The sequence below is a fragment of the Fulmarus glacialis genome, unplaced genomic scaffold (genome assembly GCF_000690835.1).
Source record: "Fulmarus glacialis isolate BGI_N327 unplaced genomic scaffold, ASM69083v1 scaffold46409, whole genome shotgun sequence".
In the NCBI taxonomy this organism is placed as follows: Eukaryota; Metazoa; Chordata; class Aves; order Procellariiformes; family Procellariidae; genus Fulmarus; species Fulmarus glacialis.
In genome coordinates, this window is record NW_009234843.1 from 58,661 (window position 1) to 79,963 (window position 21,303).

Below are 21,303 nucleotides of genomic sequence, written 5' to 3' on the forward strand. Positions count from 1 at the left end.
TTTCTGTCTCAAAAAGCCTTTGCCTGCCAGTGTGAAAAAAGCTGATCAGAAAATCAGGAACACGACTGGTGCTAATTGGTACATTTGCTGGAGGTCAAATGCATATGGAGATGAAACTGTACTTTCCCTGTGCAGTTTACTCATACCTGTTCTCCTGTAGTTTGGATACAGTGACACACTGACTGGGTAGCATGACGAAGACTGCATCACAGATCCCTGAAATATATTTTCTACACGGAAAATGTAGATTAGTTTTCCTTCAACAAAGAGTGAGTTGCTGTCTTTGAAGCTGTTATAGCTAGTGCATTCCAGTGCAGAATTCAAGCTACCATCTAGGAATAACCATCCTGTTATAACACTGACCATTATGCAACTTCATTAGAAAAAAACTGCATATGCTATAACTTTGTATTGTATATACATTGCATTTAATGAGGATAAGCCATAGTAAATATTGTAACTGGATATTATTACAAATTCTGCCTTTTAAAACTAAGTATTCATAGCATGCTGCCGAGCATTACAGATTAGTCATGACTGGCCTTATACAAGAGCTGATCAAGTCTTTAACGTTTTTTTACACCATTGAAGCACGGTTTGCAATTTGCCTGGAAAGGAAAATAAGAAAGGATCAAACTTACAATAGAGCCTAACTGGAATGAAATAGAAATTCATAAGATGTAATACATGCTGCTTTCACAATAAATTGTAATGAACTCAGAAAGCAGTGTGTTTTATCAGTTTATTGTTTCCAAGCAGGATAGAAATGTATATTTATGGTTTGATTTCAAAGAGCGTTAGCCTTCTGAGTTTTAGAAATGAAAAAGATGAACTTTTACTACTTCTATTATCTCTTTGAAATAATTTTAGAGGTATTTTATAAGTCACAGAAGCTTTTAACCTGGCAGTTTACCATAGGACTGTACTGAGAAAAACTGTGCACTGCTGTGAAAACCAAAGGTTTTCAAAGATGCGTAATGTGGATTTTTGGTCAGCTCTGCACTATGACATCTTGACAGAACAATTCGTAATTCTTGAGAGCAATTTGTGTAAAAGAGTCAGCTGCATCATAATACATTTTTTTTACAATATTTTGTAAACTATCTTACTAAATCTGAGAGAAAAACACCAATCAAATGGTGTTAAAAATGCAATCAACTGTGTCTGAAGATTCAGACCACAAAGTGTGGACAGCAGTTTAAATTATGAACATACAATTTAGTCTCCTGAGGCACTTGATTGCTTTGGCTGCTCATTGTTTGTGAGCCATTATGAATATTCTTGAGGAATCTTGATGATCTCCAAATTATCTCTAATAATTTAGCCTAGAAACATTAAAGAAAAAAGGTATTTACCTTTAGGACAGACTATATGTATAACTAATATATGTATTTGTGAATTCTTCACAGTTTCCTTCCTACTTTCAACTGTTGCTACTGCAATCAGCCTACAAACAGTTAAAGCAACAACTCCATAACATTTTAGAAAAACATTTAGAAAACTCCTAGCTGCACATAACAGTAAAAGCCACATGTTGTCTTAGAACAACTGTGAGGACAGAAAAGAACAAGTCCAGAATCCTTTGCCAAAAACTATTTTAATGGTCTCATCTCTTAACCTTGAATTCCTTTTGACTGTTTTAATTACTAAGTAGCACTGCAGTTGATTAGATCATGTCTTAACCGTGGCTTCAATAAGTGTAGATTACCAAGAGGTAAAAAAATAGGCCCTCCATAAAGAATTTTTGATGTAAAGCATGCGTCTTCTGTTTTTCAGAGTACTGTTAAGAACTGGGAGATAGAATAATAAAATGGGTATTTTGATTTTTCTCTTAATAAAATGCGTGCTTAAAATAATATATTACAAGTTCTAAATAGATTTTTGACACTTCTTAGGTAAGGAGGTTTGAAGCAAGTATTACAAAAAATAAAAATGCTGACAACCTGAATAGCACTTCTAGTGGATTTTGGTCTAACCCTACAACCAAATAGTAAATACACTAATGATCGCTATGAAAAGTTATTGTGTCCTTTAAAACATAAATTTTGGGAGTTTCCTTGAATGTTTCTTATTAGTTTCTTACCACAAAAGGGAGGTGGAAGGGGTTAAAAAAACCCAATAACAAAAACCAAACCAAACCAAAACAAAAAAAAATCAAATTAAAAGGGTCAAAAAAGCAGTAAAGATCTGAAATTATGTAAGGCATCTTTAAAGTATTAGACCAGTTTTCTACAGAGTAAAAGCCAAAGTTTCATAGTTGAATTTTTTAAAAAATATAACTACATGTCTGTAAATAAAACGGTAAGTTCAATGTTGCATACTTTCAGTGTTGAAAGTAGCTTAATATTTATGTTTGCCAACACTAAGCATCCTTGCAAGGAAATAGCAGGATACTACTGTAATGAAAAGAACATTCAGTAAAGTGAATATTCCTGTATAAGGAACACGTTTTGCTGCTTTCAGTAAAGAACTTGTGTAAATGTAGTTTGTATCAGTTGCACATCTCAAGAGTTTGCATTGGGGAAGTCTAAAAAAATGAAGAGCACATGAGAGATACTGGAATCAGGTGTAATGTTTAGTCTTTTCCTCTTATTTGTAAGGTCTGTATCACTTCTCAGTCATGGAAGATGTTGCTCTTGGTGAACCAATAGGAAGGGTGAAAGCAAATGACCTGGATATTGGAGAAAATGCCAAATCATCCTATGATATTATTGAAGGAGATGGAATGGATATATTTGAAATTACTACAGATGCCCAAACTCAGGACGGCATTATTAGAGTGAGAAAGGTAAATGATATCTCTGTTAAAAAAAAATGTTTATTGTACAAACAACTACCCAGCCAGACTGTACTCTGTGAGAAGGTTCTGGATTTCCAAGGATTCTTTTATTTATGGATGAGGTGTCAAGCCAGTGAAGTGATAAAAAAGGGATGTATTAGCCATGTCCCTCAAAATTTGCATTTAGGTGTCAACTGGGGAGACATCCATGGAAGTATTTTGTGTGCTGGGAATGTGTTAATCTTATCTGGGTTTCCACATGGTCAAATCATATTATTTAAATTACCTGAAGTGTGAGAGGCTTAATCTTCCACCTTTCCTCACGTTGAACTCTCTTTGCTCAGTGAATAGTGATTTCAGTGAACCTTATCAAGGACATCAGTACTGTTTCACATGAGAAGTGCCAAATTCAGGCCCTAAAGAAGGCTCCAACTCGGTTACCTTTTCTGTGCTTGTACAGTGTTGATGTATGCAAGATGAGGTATTTGCATGTACATAACAGAAGGACCACCCAATTCTATACAGAAATATGGGGAGAGACAGCATATCTAGTCAATGAAACATTATCTGCAGACTTAATTTTTATTATTTTCTGGGAAAGGAGAAGAGAGACAATTCTCATGCTGTGTTCTGAAAAAGGATATGAATATAACATGTAACACTGGCACAGAAGGTTTTAAATACGTAGTGTAGAGCACTCTAAATTAATCTTTGGGATTTTTTTTAAAAACAAAACAAAACAAACCCAAAACATGACATTCCAGTGAAAAAAGAAGAATCCAGTGAGTACAGGTAATTAATATTCAACTTGTACCTGTAATTAAAGAAGTCAGGCAGAGTACCTGTCAAAAGTTTGTATTTTCTGTTTCTCAGTGAGTAGGTCAGCACTGTAGATGTGTAATAAAATGATGTATATTTATCTAAATTTAGATCTGTTTTCCTAAAGAGAAAATTATGATATGCATCCCTGATCTTTCTTACTGTTATTTATTCTATGCTGTGTCCTCTTTTGTAAACTAAGGCAATTAGCCTTTTGCCCCAGTTCCCTTGGCTTTATTTCATAACTGAGTCTCTAAGATAATGTTGTTTCATATATTAATTTTGACAGCAATAATCATTTTGGTTCTACTACAGTAAGTGATGTATGGAGGGTACTTTTCACCAATAGATTTTCTCCAGCATCAGTTCATGGGTTTTAGACAATGCAGAGTAAATTTTCAATATGATATTCTGATTAAGCATGACTAAATGTATTAGGGTGCTGTCATTTCTGTAAAGCACACGAAAAGCAATTGAAAAAATTATATAGGAGCTATGATTGGCAAATTGTGAATATGCTGATTTATAAATCACTATTCATAATTACAAAAGCTTACTAATTTAAGAGCTGCGAAAGAAGAAAGGTTTTCTCATGTTTACTAGAATTTCTGAGAAAGAGCAAATCCCATTAGAGCTTTATTCATACCTGAAAAAAATCAACAAAATTTGAAAGTATACATATTGAAGGCTTTGACAGACTTCCTGAAGGTCCCTATTTGTGCTCTTGCCGGTATTTGCATTGCAGATTCAGAGTTTCTATGTCCTTTTCTTTTTCTCCCTGGGACATTGTAATGCAAATCTTAATATCTTTCCAATGCTTGGCAATTTGCATCTTTCAAATTTGAATCATTGTGAGACACAAGAGAATTATATGGTGAATATACTGATGTGCTTCAAGACACAAACTTAAATCTCCTATAATGAAAAATTCTAACATTCAAAAGTGTCACAGATTTGGTTTTAATTTGGTATTTCATTCCTTTAAATCCCCTGTGTTTTCATCTTTTATGTTTTAATATGGAACTGTAAAATAGTAAAAACAATGGTGACATGCCAGGTATATTGATAGAATAAAGTAATCGGTTTCATGTTTCTCTCTCTGAAGAAAAAATAAGATACAGAAATAGGAATTGCTACAGTTTTAAGAAATTCCTGAGAGACATCTACCTCATTTACCCCTATAAACAGAAATGCAGAGTTACCTGAAGTGCAATAATACTGAAGTACTTTCTTGTATGATTAGCTCTACATTTTTCCACATAATGCCTCTCATGTCCAACAAATAATAATTGCTACTTCTTTGCATTTCTCACATTGTTCTGGAAGTAATAAAATATTTTTTCTTTGTGGAGCTAGTATAATTTTTTTTTTCTTATCTCCGACTAACAAAGCACTGATTAAATGCATGATTAGTATGCAAGTCGTGTCATCACCAACAGATTTGAAGTATTTATCTGATATGTAATTGTAATGGTATAATTCATGAGAGAGAATATTTTGGTAAATTTTTTGTGAAAAGCAAGAAAACAAAGAGTTTTGTTTTCTCTGAGGCTGGTTAGTAAACAGGTATCAATATATGCCTAGGAAATTTGCAGGTTGGATTTCTGGGAGTGGGAAGTGATTGCATTAAATCTCACTGAACGTGCTTAAATGCACATAACTTTCATCCATCAGCATTATATTCATTTGTTCTTTCTCTGTGGCCATTAGTAAAAGACATTTATCTTTGTCATTCTTAACAGCCACTGGACTTTGAGACCAAAAAATCCTATACTCTGAAGGTAGAAGCAGCCAACGTTCATATTGATCCTCGCTTCATCAGTGGAGGACCATTTAAGGATACAGCAACAGTAAAAATTGTAGTAGAGGATGCTGATGAGCCACCAGTCTTTTCATCACCTACTTACCTACTGGAAGTGCATGAAAATGCTGCTATTAACTCTGTGATTGGTCAGGTGACCGCCCATGACCCTGACGTGTCTTCCAGTCCTATAAGGTAGTGCTGCTTTAAAGTTCTCTTTGAAAAAACTACTGGCGGAATACTAAGTGTATTTTCCCATACATTGTATGACACTGTTCTCATGCCTTTTTATTTCTATGAAAATACTTGTATAGGATTTGTTTTATGATGTTAAATTTATCAGTTCGGATCATTTTCAAAATCACAAAAATGCTCCTTGCCACATGAGTAGTCTTATGAAACAGTAAGAATGCAGTGAAAATAAGAAATATGGTGTATGAGGTCGGATGGGGTTGAATCATCAGTGTGTATCTCTGCAGTTATTTTAAATAATCTGCTAGTGTCTGCACTAACAATACTGAGTTTGTTCCATGTAGTTGTAAGGTTGTCAAAACATATTTTGTATTCCTTTTGTATTCCTGTAAACCCATTCCATGGTTTAAAGATAGAAAGTCAGAGATTATTATGCCCATATGACTTTTGCATCTTCGATTTATAATATTTTCCCTTTTTGATCTAACTTGAACAAAATCTGTTATACCAGTTTCATCATATCAGTGTTTTCTATCTCATTTTGATGAGCACATATCTTTCCCCCACCTTTGTAATGGTTAGTATGGTATGATGCGAGTGTTCCCAAAACACATTTTGCTATGTGTAGTACTGCCTGATAAAAACATTATGAAAACAAACAGCAAAACGTCAAATTCATAGTAAAGGTATATTTGGAGAGAGTCTAATTAATAACAATCATCACTGTACATTACTGCCTTAGGGAATTTAAGCTATGCCAGCAGTCATTTTCAGCATTGTGGGGATGATGCTAATTGTTATAATCTATCACTTAAGACCATTTTCTAATCATCGTCATTTACACCAGGTTTGTCAAAGGACCAAGCTTTAAACCTTTATTTAGGGGGCCTACATGTTGCATATTATATTTTAGTATTTTCAGAATTAGAAATTCAGAATTTCCAACGTTTGGATGTATTAGAACTTCTATATGAAGATGTTGGAGAGTACGTTGGAGTCTCTCATTTCTAAGTCTAGTTAAAACTAGCTTTATGTAGCAAAACTAGCTACATGTAGCATTAACTATCACAGATTTCTATACAAATTAATTGATTAATATATTTTCTATTGCAAGACACAACCCAGACAGTGTTAATAGGCACCGAATTTCTTTTCTTACCAGAGAAGCTCTCAGGATGATCAAAGATGATAATCTGATCATAGAAATAGGAAATAAATGAGGATAGTTTTCTATCCCAGGTTAGGAAAATGTTATATAAACAGAAAAAGAGTAATATAGAATGCAGAGAGTTTGATCTATCACACTTCAAGCAGCGACTCCACCCCTAATTTTATTACTGCTGTCCACTGGCGTCTGTGAAAAAGGGCTTGCACTGCCGCTACAAAGACAGGATCTTCTGAAAGGTGTGTGAAACCAGCCATGGTGGCAGCTAGTTGGCTTTCTTCCCTTTATTCCAGCTCAATAGTAATTTCTCTTTCAATTTAACCTTAGTTCCTTCCTCTGCCCTGTTCTGCTTTGCTCTTGGCTTGGTCCTGTGCTCCTGTGCCTCTTGATTGTGTCCCCTTTGTTCCTCATCTCAGCCTGGCTTCAACTCTGCTTCAGTTTTACCTTGGCTATTGTTCCAGTCTTGTTCTGTTTCCCTGGAATTCTTTTCTAATCCTGCCCCAAACTCCTAATAATTTAGACCAGCTACAAGCCTACCTATGTCCTAAATTGAGCCTCTTTATTCTGTCCAAGCCTGAAAAATTGAACTGAGAAAAATATTTACTTCATTTCCGTTTTTTCATCATTTTATAGATCAAGATATTTTCAAACTTTTAAAAGCATAAAAGCAAAAATATTTTGGTTAGACAGAGTTTTTGTGTACATTTGTTATAAAAACCCTGGCAACTGAAACAAAAATATGAATCACCTTATGTGCTACCAATACCACATCTGCTGCACATTAGTCTTATACACAAAGACTCAGTAAACGCAGAGTATTTCAGTACCATAAATGAAATAAAATATGGATATCTCTGAACATGGAAATAGTCTGATAATTGAGTCATGAGACAAAACATTAAAGACTTTAGAAAAATTATTATAGATATAAAACAGCCTGGAAAGAAACTTCTCCCATGTTTTCTTTTTTTTTTTTAAAAGAGTTTAACCTCATTTCTGTCCAATACAACAGTACTTTGTTTTCTATGCTTGCTTACAAGAGATGAAACATATTCTCTGATCTTTCCATGACTTGATCTAAAAGGTAGGAAATCTATCATAGATTTACAAGCAGGTGTATAGATGGGTTACCAGTCTGGTTCTGCATGTGCCCACCTTATGGAAATACCTGAAGAGGGTTATTTAGGAATGTCTTGTGTCAAATGCAGAGTTTTGGCAGTGGTTATTAGTCTGAAATCTCTGTATCAGACAAAGAAATTTAGACACCGTTAGATGGATGGGACTAAAGGATGCACATGTTGTATGGGACTTTTCTCATTGTTGTTGTCGAGCCCTAATTGTGGATAAGCAAAGGCATCTTTGAATGGCTAAGTGATAATGTGATATTCAGCTGAATTACGCTTTCATTATGTGTTTCTCCAATGAATATGAACTATCTCTTCATATGGGTTTTTAGGCTAGTCTAACTATATCATATCCTTCATAACCCAGTATTTTTAAAATAAGCAGCAAAATTTCTCTTTTATCTTTGTTTGCTATTCTGCTGTGCGTGTTGCTTAAGGGCCTGGCTCACTTTTAAGCCTGATGGTGAAAAGGATTTACAAATTTGACTAATAATTGTAAACATGGTCAGCAGTTTGTCTTATTCTAGCCTAGTCATTTCAGAAGCATGCGTCAGTGGCTCACACCTTACCGCATCTAGACTGCGTCCATCTCTCTTGAGAAGGGGACCCGGTGAATTCAGCTAAGCTAGTTGTAAAGCTTTACTGTAGTTTATTTAGTAAGGGTGGTACATTCTGGCTTATAGTATAATTAGGCTTGAAAGATCATTGTCTATTAGCATACAAATCTATTGATTCCAGTAGTACTTCTTTCATGTTTCTGTTGTTATTTTATAGCCATGGTCTATTTATCTGCAGTAAATTATCTTGGATAAAGCATGATCCAAGTGCATAGAAAAAAACATGAGTAATAATCTTTCTTCCTATATTGTATCTGCCCTCCTATAAATCACTGCCCTTCAGTGTCTTTCTCTGTGGAGAGATAAGCTTCACTGTGGCAGGTTTTCCCCATTCATATCGACAGAGATTTCATCTTTGGCAGCAGTTGATCATTTTCTTAATTCACAGCAGGCCTTAAAAACCTAGATACGGTATTTTCTGCCTCCCTAATGGTACAGCTGTTTATCTGTCACTAAGTAGCACGTCCGATTTGCCTGGCATTAATAAACAATGGTGATTTACCACTGATGAGGTATCAATACTGTGATTCAAATCTCAGCAGGTGCAGCAAAAAAGGATTTCTGCTCTTATTTACATTGGTGCAAATAAAGAATAGATCAAATTAAGTCGTAATAGCAATAGTGCATGAGCAGGACTGAGAATCATTTTTAGTCTTCTGTTAAGCCACGATGGGGTTGTTCCTATAATTGCCACAGCAGACCCATAAACTAACCAAAAATTCCCAATAACCTGTGCTGGGTTTATGGCAATTTCAAAAGATATTATTTCCCAAGATATTCTTTTCTCATTTTTAGAGAAATGTATGTTTTATGTATAGCTTATGGATCTGACAATGCATTCCCATTAAAAAGAGTTACAATACCATTAGCATGAAAAGGAAACTGCAAATGTACTATTAGTTTTCCCAGGTTTAAGACAGTGCAGATTTTTTTTTTTATTTTTGTACCAAATATTTATCAAATTAAAATCAGGAGAGGGTTTTACCTCTTTGTAGTCTTGTAAAGCCATGTAACTTATGTTAAAAATGTTTCATTTTGAATGCTGGTTTTGCATTGTGAATAAATACTGTTGGGATGAGATGAAATGCAGTATAATAAACTCACAGATGTTATGGTCCCAGTTTTATAACTTCAAAAAATGTACTGCAGGAAGACTGTGAATGGAAGTTTAAAAAAGGATTGATCCTTAGAGAAAAACTGTGTCTTATCTCAATGGAATTTATGTCAAGCCCAGGTCAACTAACGTTAAACAGCATATAAGCATTTCATATTTTGTTTGTGGACTATAAAAATTTCATAATTGTTTGATATCAGAAGAGTTCTTTCTGCATCATTACATAAATATCAAGAATTAAAGATAGTTTTAAGTCATGACATCTTAAAAAAAGTTATCTTGATTGCTGTCTTTCTTGTATTTTCTTGAGTGAAATCTTAAACCTGTGAAAGTCTCTCAGATATTTTTTACTAACTTCACTAGTACCAGAATTTTACTTCTAATACTTTAATTGGAACTAGGGAGACATCAAAATAAGGGTACGATACATTTTCAAAAATTATTGCCTGAAGTTAGGCACCTACAGCTTTATTCTTCCACACAAGTGACCTGATTTTCAGAAATGCTGAGGATCGTACAATTCCCATTAAACCGTTGAGAACTGAGTACATGGAGCTCACCAGAAAATCAGTTTACTTAAATGTCCAAATATAGATGTATGTGCCTAGCTTTAGGCACATATATTTGGAACTTTACTTCATTTGTTTTCTAGTAGTCTTCTTAACCAAAGTACTCGTTTTTAAGTGAGTAAAACTAGTTCTTCTCAGAGTTTAAAAACAGAGAACTTAAATGTCTAACAAATCCCTTTTCCTAGTTAAAGGGTTTTCACTCTTAAGTCCACTGTTAAGTTGTTAAGTACCTTACCGGTGTGATCATGCTAGCCTTGATCTTTAGTAATACAGTCTTTAAACATTTAAACTTCAAGATTTTGATAAATTTTCATAATTTAGAACTAATTTTTTGTAAGTGAATTGTATCTTACTGAATGCATTGCACAAGCAATCTAATTGCAATGTATCTTTCATTCTAAATATTAAAATATCTGACACTCAAATAAAAAAAGATGAATGCCATAATCCTAAGCTTTGAAATCAGATCCTAATGCTATGTCTATCAAAATCAATTGTGTTATGCTGGAATGAGTTTGAGTTCATCGGAATATGTTTATTGTAGTATATAAAGGAACTTCCGAATCAGAACTTTTTTTGGAAATTGCTTATGATAAAGCATAAAACAGAATGGAATAACTGATTTTCAGATAACTCTGCCATTGTCGCTGTAGCAAAATATGCTCTTGTTCTTTTATCAGTGAATTTAACAATGTATTTGCAAAAAGTAGAAATGTAATGAGAAACTGACAGTCTGAGTCACTTTTCTGACCACTATATAATGTAATCCAGTCTGATACTGTATCCTAACTCACCCTATTATGCCTAGATATAATGCAGAACAGATGTAAAAATTGTCAGTGCATGCTGTTAGGTTCTGTAATACGTAGGCACAAAGGCTTAAAAGGCTTTTATATAAATCCACAATTAGGATTCAGTAAAACCCCTTGAAGTAATTTTTTGTTGAACCATATCAATAGTTTATCACTAAACTCTCTCATTTCGTACCTTTCCTGTCAAAAATTGGAAGGCTTAATTTTGTGATTTAGTTTCTTTTTGCGAATAGTACATTAATAAAATAACTCTGTGAAAATGGACAAACATAAAAGCTTTCCTGGAGATCCTGTTCTGAGCTTTAAATCATCATCCATCACCGTTGGAGCAATCTACTGCAGCTCTTTCTTGTTGTCAACCTTATGTTTAGGCTGCATAATTTACCTGGACATTCACATTTGCAAACTCTGACTACCTGTCAGACAAAACTTGTTTTGTTAAAAATCAGTGATGTCAATCCATAAAACAATCAGTCCTTCAGTGTTCAAAGTGTTTTATAGGAAAATGGTGATCACTAACTGCGTTCTGCCCATGGAGCTGCTTGAACCATAACCAAATAATATGCTTGGTGAATAGTTCATGCTTCATTAATCTGAAATTTATTCATAAAATAATATTATACAGCCCTTTTTAAAATAACCATGAAGCCCACCATTTTTGTGTGCTTAATACATTACTGTTGAAATTATCATCTGTTACTGTGAAATACCATAGAAAGCGTCTAATAAATGTGATGGATTGTGTAATTAACTCTTGATCAGCACCGTTTTTCAAAGATGTTACCCAGTGAACCTGAGGGCATTTTATGACCTTCACACTGGGTATACAGCTAATTACTCCTTGGGCAATAATTGTTAAGTTTTTTTTAGTCTCAGTTTGTCATTTTGTCTTATAAATTATTATGCTATTGAGCTTCTCAATCCATTTGGCTATAAAACTGCAGCTCTCAGAGGGCTCCCTAAATTGTCTTGTGATTGTATGGATTACACCAACTTAATTTAGTAGATTACAGGGATGTCTATTTTGTAGGTTTTCCATTGATCGGCATACTGACCTTGAGAGACAGTTCAACATTAACGCAGAAGATGGGAAAATAACTTTGGCAACACCACTGGACAGAGAAACAAATATGTGGCACAACATAACTATTGTAGCTACTGAAACTAGTAAGTATTTGTGTATACTGACTTTTAGTTCTGTTGGTTTTATAATTAATTTTAACAGTGTGTGCCATGGAAACTGTATATAATTCAGTAAAAAGTAAAACACATTGGATTTTTAAATTACAGAATTTTTGAAAGAAAATTTCTGCTGAAGTTCCATTTCTTTTAGTTTTCAAAACTGCATTTTTTTTTCAGTAAATACAGTAATATAGATTTTGAAGAAATATATGAGTACATTTGTACAGGGTATATAGCGTAAATGTTAAAAAATGTTTAAAAAACCCCAAAACTAAAGCCTTATATTTAGTTAGTTATATTAAGACAGCAAAAATAATGCTTTGCTATTGTAGAAGTAAATTGTAGACTCAACCTAGAAGTTCTTAACGCTGAGTGATATTACGTTTCAGTACCATAAATGATTAAGCACATGGGTAATGTTGCATGATAGTCCTATTTGATACATATGAATAGATTTATTCATATACAGCTATAGACAAGAACATGGATTGTTCAGATCCACAAAACTATTGTGACTGATCTGTACACGTAAGTCATTGGGAGCCAGGAGTGTCACCCTGTCTGGGAATATGGGTCCTAGATTTTAATCAAGAAAAATTCTTGATTAATTTGGAATTGTAAGCGTTGCTGACCAGGATTAGCACTGTGGTTTAGACTATACATTTGACATAAACATATTACAGCAAAAGAACAGTTTCAGAACATAGGTCTGTCATCCCATGTCATCGTCTTAACTGAAACACAAACTCTGAAAATGTTTCTGCTGACATATCCTGCCATCAATGTATCTGCACAATTCCCGTACGTGCATACACACTTGGCACGTTGTTGGAAGAATATCTGTCTTCGGAGCCTGATGATCAGTGCCGCTAATTCTTGCATGTAGAAAATAGGAGGATGTTAATGCTTGCTTTTCCCCCCAGAGTATCTTTTTTTAAAGGATATATAGTATTATGATACAGAACTTTTAATGCTCAGTTTCATAATACTGTAGCTATGAACATAATGAATGGGAGGATAAAATATGCTTATTTGGCCCATTTTTGTTGTCCGATATTTTTCTGTGGTACTTGTTTTCAAAAACAAACAGGTTAGGAATCTGCGACAGGTAACTGAAATGGCATACATAAATGGGAAAGATAGGTCTGAGTATAAACTAAGCTCTCAACTTACAACCCCTGTAAACTGTATTCCTATGACCCACCTTAATAATTTGTGTATTTCATTGCCAGTAGTGCAGTAGTGCCAACAGGGCCCTGTTAATTACTGTCGAATCTTGCAGGCAAATGCTACTTTGATAAATTAGCAAGGATACTTTCTGCTTGCAGGAAAGCCAAGCCAACACAGGGAATCAAACTACATAAGGAAAGAAAGTAGTCTCTGTTTTCACAGGGCATGTTTTGCCCAGGTTAATATCAAACCAGTTAATAATTTTGATGTTTTTAAAGAAGAAAGATATAAAATTTCCATACCAATTTTCTCAAGACATGAGGAATGTCAGAACATGAGATTTACCAATGGCATGGAAAGCAGAATTACTAGTTTGTGATCCAAAGTTTTCAGACATCGGAATAGTAAGATGTAAAGTGAAGTAATTTTACATTTTGTTTCCTCCAAAAAGTCAAAAAAGAACAAAATACAAAGAATAATTTTTCAAGAAACTCCTCCAATTCATTTTTTTATGTCCCTTATACGTGTGTGTCAGAGCAAAGTTAACAGAAGTGCACTTTACTAAGCCACATCAGAATCAAGTCTGCCTGTTGCATCTTCAGATTTTTAAAATGTAATTATACTCAAGAATTTTGTAAGAAATCAGCCTTGTCATTAGACTTCATGGGAGCCTCAGCATCTATCGCTATTGTAAAATTGCCTCTTATCAGACTGGCTATGAAAATAATAATGCCAATCTTGTTCTAAGCATTTGCATTCCAATTTTCGCATTCTTAATATAATTATTTGACATTTACATAAAACAAGAGCTTAATTTCATAGACTACTATCTTTGCTTATTTAAGAGAAATTATTTTTAAGCTCCTCATGCACAAACTAAATGTGTTCATAGAACTGTCAAGAAGGGTAAAATGGGCATTTTCAGATTTTTTTCCAACACAGTAATAATCAAAATCTCTGTTATAAAATAACAGAAATCTGTTGGAGGCAGACACAAGCAGCAATACAAAGTGTGTCATTATGATGCTTCCACTGACAGTGATATTAGTGGACTGCTGATCTCGCCCATAAAAATAAAGATTCATTCTACAGGAGCATTTTCTCTTCCTAGGCTAGCTGCTTTCCAGGTCCAGTTCAAGGCTCACGTCTATTCCTGTGGGGCAAAGATCAGACCATTTCATTGCCGTTACACTTGCTTACTAATCATAAGCCACGATATTGGTTTTTTCTTCTTGATTCCCAGCATGGTAGATCCTAAATATACCCTGATTTGTCAACACTTTCACAGATAAACACCAAGTTTTGCCAAAACATAAATCACTGTTTCAGAGCTTCGTGCTGATAAGTTACCTGCAGCTAAATTTGTGCTTCAAGCACAGGTAATTTTTGGCAGTTCTCTGCTGACACTACAACAGAGTTATTCCTTTGTATCATCCCTCAGCCACTGTCTCAGTGTCTTCCAAAACAAGATTGGTCTGGCTGAATTGAGCATAACTACTTCTGCATTTTCACCTGGCTGAGGATGAAGATTTTTAGATTCAGACTGGCTGATCTCTTTCAAAGAGATCAGATTTAGAATGGATAATTTTAAACATGCTACTTCTTTTTAATCTGAGTGCCCCAAAATGTGAACTTAACCCTTTCATGTCTAGCAAAACTAGGAGTAGAAACACAAAAGTATGAGCCAGTGGGGACTGTGACTCTCTTCTGTAAGTGCTTAATAGCCAAAAGACCAGTTTGGGTTTTTTTTTTTTTAGAAGGAGGATATTTTCTTTTCCTATTCATAGGCAAGTGTCTGGCTAGTTCTAATTCAGAACAAATTCATGCTATTGGTGACAAATAGTATTACCATCATATTTTGAGACCTGTGCAAAGTGAGCCATTTGGAGGGTGGCATTTCCCTCCTTTCACTTTCCCATCACTAGCAGACTCCTCCCAGCTTCTGTGAAGGAGTTTCTAGTTGTCTGCAGCCTTTCCTCTTGGATGGTTAAACTAGCCGGACAGACTAAGGAAAAGTTGCTTTGAGTGGCTCTCCCTCAGACAGTTGCCCAAACTTTTGTATTGCCTTTATGTTCTGGTTCTCAAAATATGTAGACAAGTTGCATATAGTTTTATGCCTCCTGTTTAAATCATAGTAACTACGTTGTGTACTGGTTGCATGCCCCTGGAGATGATTCTTCAAATATTTCATCCATCTGAATCTTTTTTTGGTCACTAAAGATGAAACAATGCAAAGAGCAATCAGTGAAAAAGACTGGACTGAAAGTGATTAGCGTGGTACAGGTGATATTTAGGTGACAGTTTTAGTATTTTGGATTTAGTTATACATTTTCCATGAATTTAGTGAAAAAACAGTAGATAAATTCCTTTTGCAGCTTTGATCCTCTCAACTGCTACCCTTAAATCTGTTCCATCCCTTTTGCCCATTTTTTTTCTATTGTATGATTTCTTCTACTTCTTTCTTATATTGTCAGATTAATTTCTGCTTCTTTGTTGTTCAACTTTTTTCCTCTCTGGTCATGTAGTGACTCCTCTATGTTGATGAATTCTGTCACATGGATTTTTAAGAGAAGATATTACAAAGAACTTTGACCTTTTTGAAAGATCGCTCTGAAATACAGGCTTAGGATTTGCAGAAGAAATGTGTATTAACACTCATGGCAAGAGGGATACTGAAAGTTATTGTACCTATGAATTGATTCTTAAATTTTCTTTCTACGTTGCCATACATCCACGTTTACTCTGCTGAATGAGTCAGGAGCAGGAACATCTAGATGATTACAGGCTAGAGGAAGCAGGCTTACTGGCAAAATGACCTTTCCCTGAGAAACGTACCTTTTGGTCTGTGGATGTAAAAGGTGAACTTTGTTTTCTGTCACTGACTCTGGACTTCAAATACTGGACTAATGAGATTTCTCATTGTTTTGTTGTGTAGTTGAGATTTATGTGAGCTTAAAATTTTATCCCAAGGTTGGGAGGTTTATTTTAGCTAGATGCTTGAGAGAAGGGGGATGGATATAGCCTTGCTTTGTAAGTCAGGGCTGATTATGCCGCTTGTATGTTTGGGCTCTCTGGAGCTATGCCCTGAACAGGAAAGGAATCTGAGGGCATATGCAAGTATTCTCTGAGAGGCTGAATTGCGTGCAGTAAGAATGAATGATTAACTTACAGACGTTTCTTTTGGTCCATCTTTTTTGTATGTTCAAAGGCTCATCACATCTTTGGTTCTTTGGTACTTTTTTGAAATGGCATTTTCTGCCATTCAGTAAAATCTAGTAGAGTCAGGATCCTAATAGTCAGACATGATCCCATTCATCTGAACACACAAATACATTTTTTAGTTTGTATAAGTTACAATTATAGCTATGACTACTGTTCACATTGATATGCTTGTGTTGCTTGCATTAACTGGTTAGCAATTTTGCTGGGCAGTGAAGCAGAGCAGAGTTCAGGCTGGGCTAACCCCCTCAGTATTCCCTCAGTTTCTTGTACAGGTTTTGCAGTACTTACCAAGTTATGTGTTGTCAATGCTACTCAGCTACTAAAAGAAAATCAAATAGCCATGATTTATTTATTAGAACATTTTTGCTACAGTTTGCACAGATTCTGAACGGACTTCAGAATCCCTGATCATTCGAGCTGTCAGATTGTCATACATGTATAAGGCATATAAAAATTAAACTCTCTTCTTTCTGCCTCCAGCTGCATGGATTTCCATTTCCATCTTCTAATGGCTGTAACAGCCACATTGCAGATATTTCCCTAGCATCTTTACTGTGTGTCTCATTAACACTAAGGAAATGCCCTGTACTTCAGTCATTGCTGGTTAATTGATACAACAAAAGCAGTAATAAATGGAGAACTAATGCAGTTTGAAACCAAAGGAAAGACTTATCTCAGAGAAGCTGTTTTAACTTAGGCAAGAAAGAAGTGTATTAGTAACATAATTTAACTGCACAACATTCCTCCAATTTAAATATGAATATCCTGATATTTGCATACTCATTCCTCCTAAACTATAGCTGAGATCTACTTGAGGTACAGGATTCTAGTGAATTCTTTGGAAACAAAAAGTATTCACTATTAGCAATGCTTATCTAGAATTCTCTTTTAAAAAAGTGAGGTAATCCTTTTCTCAAGAATATGTGTATTACATAGTAGAAATTCATTGAATGATACCATAGATATCAACAAGAAAAAACTTCTGAACATATCCCAGTTGACAGCCTCTGAGATTTGTGAAAAACACAGCAACAAATAACAGAAACCATGGCTCATAAACTTTGAAGACAACTAAATGATGATCCCTTTAAAGTCTCCAAGCTTTCTTCCACCTGACATAACATTGAGTGGGCTACTCAAGATTTATAGTTTCTTCCTAGCCTTCTTATGACCATGTGCAACGCTGGATTCCTCAGACTGCATTCGGGTCGAATCTCAGTTACTGTTTGTGAGGTACTACCGTGAGTCTATTCAAGCATAGACAGGTTCTTTTATAATGAGTATATAGACTCAAGCCTTTTCAGACATACTGGGAAATACAGAGATGAAGTGTGCATCCGTTTGCTCTGTTGGATCAGATTACAAGAAAGCTCTTCTAAAACTACTCCCTCTTCTCACACTCTGTGCATCACATGCACAGACATGCAACAAATCAGTCCGCTGGGGAATTCCAAAGCCAGTGCAGGACTCCCTGGGAGAGGATATTTCTCTTAGCCTAGAGCAATGCTTTTAGCCAAGTTTTAAATCTCTGAAGGAAGGGTTTTAATGGAATTTCTGTTTTCCTTATTCTCCCGCCACTGTAGTTATGGAGCTATTCTTTTCATTTTGATTGACTCCTTTATCAAATGATTCTTGGTATTCAGCTTTACTTGCCAAACAAAAAGCATACCAGTGGCTAGCTAAGCCCTCTGCCCAAGTGCTTGCCAAAGTACCAGAACTGCCACAACTAGTAGAAATTCTTGTGAATTATTAGTCAAAGCAATAGATGAAAATATAGACAAGATCTTGAAATTTAAATGGTGATTTGACCACAATAAATATTTTCCAGGCATAGAGCGTAGGAATCTCAAGGACAAAGCTGTGGGCTCTATCTGACAAAGGTAATTACCCATACCAACTGCATTCTTTAGAAATGAAGAAGTATGAGGCAATTTTATCACCTAATGGGAAAGGGCATAAAGCCAGAAAGACTTTTTATGGTTTACCAAGAATATAAATACAATAATTGAATCATCACCCAGCACATGCTCTACTAAAGTTACCTATATCGTATATTCCTTTAAAAAATACAAGGACACTAATTAAAAAGGAAGAGAGACATAATTACTCTTCAGAATAAGCCTTCAGCTACAATGTACTTTTTAATGCCATGAATACCTTTGCTCATGCTTTCATTTATTTAATTTTATTTTGCCTTTTAGTTTAAAAATGACTATAGGCATTATTAGTAATAATTCTAACATTTTAGGGAGTTACTTTGGTGCATCATATAATTACCTCTAATTTAGGGCTGCGTAAATTTCAGTAAGTTTTAGAAAGAGGAGAGGCTCAGGAATATTAACCTTTTTCGCTTGACCCTTTTTTCTCTGGCTTAGTGGAACTCAAACTACATAATCCATCATTTTTGCACAGAAACACAGAATTTAGTAAGGTCATTTTTATTCATTTGCACATAAATACAGGGTTACACAGAACTCCATAGATTCTAATGGGTCGCAGAGCATTTGCCATTGGTCAGTGGAGGGCTGGTATATCGTGTAAAGCTAATTTGCAGTTCTCAGCTATGAAAGTGCATTCAGACATATCACAAACTTTCCCATTAGTGTTTTTCAAAGCTCAGGAATAGCAGGAGAGGTGATCCACATGGGTAATTGCATGGGAGTAGCCATATAATGAGGAAATATGAATGGGAATGGAGTGTACTTACAAAACAATCTCTGTATAAAATGGTCTCAGTACTCTGGGAGCAAGCATTAAAATTCAGGTATGGGATGCTGAATAAAAGTTAGCAACCTCTGATTTCAGAGGAAGGCATATAAGGCAGCTGTGCATAAAGCATCTGAGTAATTCAGTGCAAAAAAAAAGTCAGAGGAGGTAATAAACATAATTATTGCAAGGAAAAGGAGAGAGATTTGCCTGAACAGTCTAACTTCTTTTCTTTCTATTATAAAGCCAGGCTAGACAACTTAGTTCTAGATTTTGAAATGTTGATTTCACAAAAACATACTGGAATTGAGAACGTTGTTCAAAGCTTAAAACACAAAAGGTTAGGATATTAGGTGGTGTTTTAGAAGGGAATAAGGCTTTCTGGGGCACAAAATGGATAAGGATTCAGGTAAGGGGCATACAAGGGTCATTAGTGAAAACGTACTTGACTAATTCATGCAAAGTCTGTTTGTTAATTACTTTGAGAAAACTGGAGACATGGTTAAACTCACAATATACATATTATCTGAGCAAAATTAGTGCATTGTTAAACTGAAGAACTAACAATTGGCCACCTGCACTTTGAACATTTGAATTAGAATTTTTGAAGAAAATATGAGTAATCTTAAAAATACTGTGTAATATTCATCTAGTTTGATAAACTGAATTCATCTACTTCTAAGCGGAATGTGCCTATCTAAAATCTCCATTGTTTTTTCTGTAAGGCTGAAGCATGAGAGTAGGTCGGAGTAGAGGTTTGTAACTGAATATCGTTTTAGTCAATCTTCTTTAAGCGCAATTCTTTCTAGAATAAAGACTCTACTCAGGGTAGCATGCTTTGAGCTTCTAGTAAAGTTGCTGGATAGCAAAGAATGACAGTATTTTCTGGCTGAAAAAACAGAGGAGAGGATTTTTTAAAGGTACATACTGATATGCTAGGGACATCTTTTTGCTTATTGCTGAAGACTGCAAGTAAGACTGATTTGATGCTAAACTCCTAGAACCTGATTCAAATACAGCATATCCAGCAATATTTTATCTGTGAAGGAAACATAAGAGTAGTTAAATTGCACTGTTAAGAAAATCAGTCCCAGAAAGGAATATGAGCTCTAAAAATAATGGCATTTAAATACTTCTGTAATAAATTCTTGTTTAATAAAAAATTTTATTAAAGCATTTTGATGTTTTGTCTATCAGTAAGGGAGGGATTTCATTTGAGCTATTAATTATTTTACTTCAATCATTAAATCATTTAATATAAAAAAATCAAAATATTCCAGACATCTTGTCCTCAATCAGTCTGCTTATTGTTATTATTATTGTTGCTAGTCATTATAAAAATTCATAGCTAATTATAACTGACAATAAGACTTTGCATACCTAAGTCAATATTTTATAACATTTTAATATGTATGATGTATTAGCATATTAACAATATAATTGCTCTAAAGTGTGGGCCAGATTCCTGACTGTTTTATGCTAGTGCAACTCCCTTGATTAAGCTGGAATTGAGCAACACAGCAGCAAATCATGCCCTGGTACATTTGTTGTGTCTTAAAACTTTTCCTTGATCAGTTTTCTTCCTGCCTGTTCTCTGGTTTATTTTTTAAGGCAAATCCTTTTCTGTCACTTAATGGCACCATATTATTTTCTGGAAATTTTTTCTCATTCTATTTAGAAATTAAAACCTGTTACTTCCTCACAACAATTAAGGCATTACACTGCCTCAGAAAATCTGGAATCCTAATTAGGTTTGTGGTGCTGTGATCCACAAGGAGTAAAGATCCAGTAGCATTTCATCACACTGTAATTATTGCTAGTGTGCAAGGTAAAGGTAACAGAAAGATGTGGTTCCCTATGCTTTTCGGTGGTTCCCTGTTTTCCTAACTCTTCTTTCCTTCTTATTGGTAGCTGCCACAAGGAAGTGGGAAAACATTTTTTTCAAAAGCTTTTAGTAGACACTGACTTTTACGAAAATGATGGGTCTGTAGAATAGTGCTTCCTAGTTGCAGATGCTTCCAGAGATTACAA

At 34.8% G+C, this 21,303-nt stretch overlaps 1 protein-coding gene across 1 annotated transcript in view; it reads left to right on the forward strand.

Annotated features, from left to right (window-relative positions):
- LOC104082586 (cadherin-8-like) overlaps nt 1-21,303 on the forward strand; it is a gene marked incomplete at its 5' end in the record, with an annotated part of 63,849 nt that overhangs the window by 33,655 nt on the left and 8,891 nt on the right. The window contains 3 exon segments of the mRNA XM_009585774.1: nt 2,601-2,788; nt 5,341-5,594; nt 12,023-12,159. Coding sequence (XP_009584069.1) covers nt 2,601-2,788; nt 5,341-5,594; nt 12,023-12,159 — 579 coding nt within the window.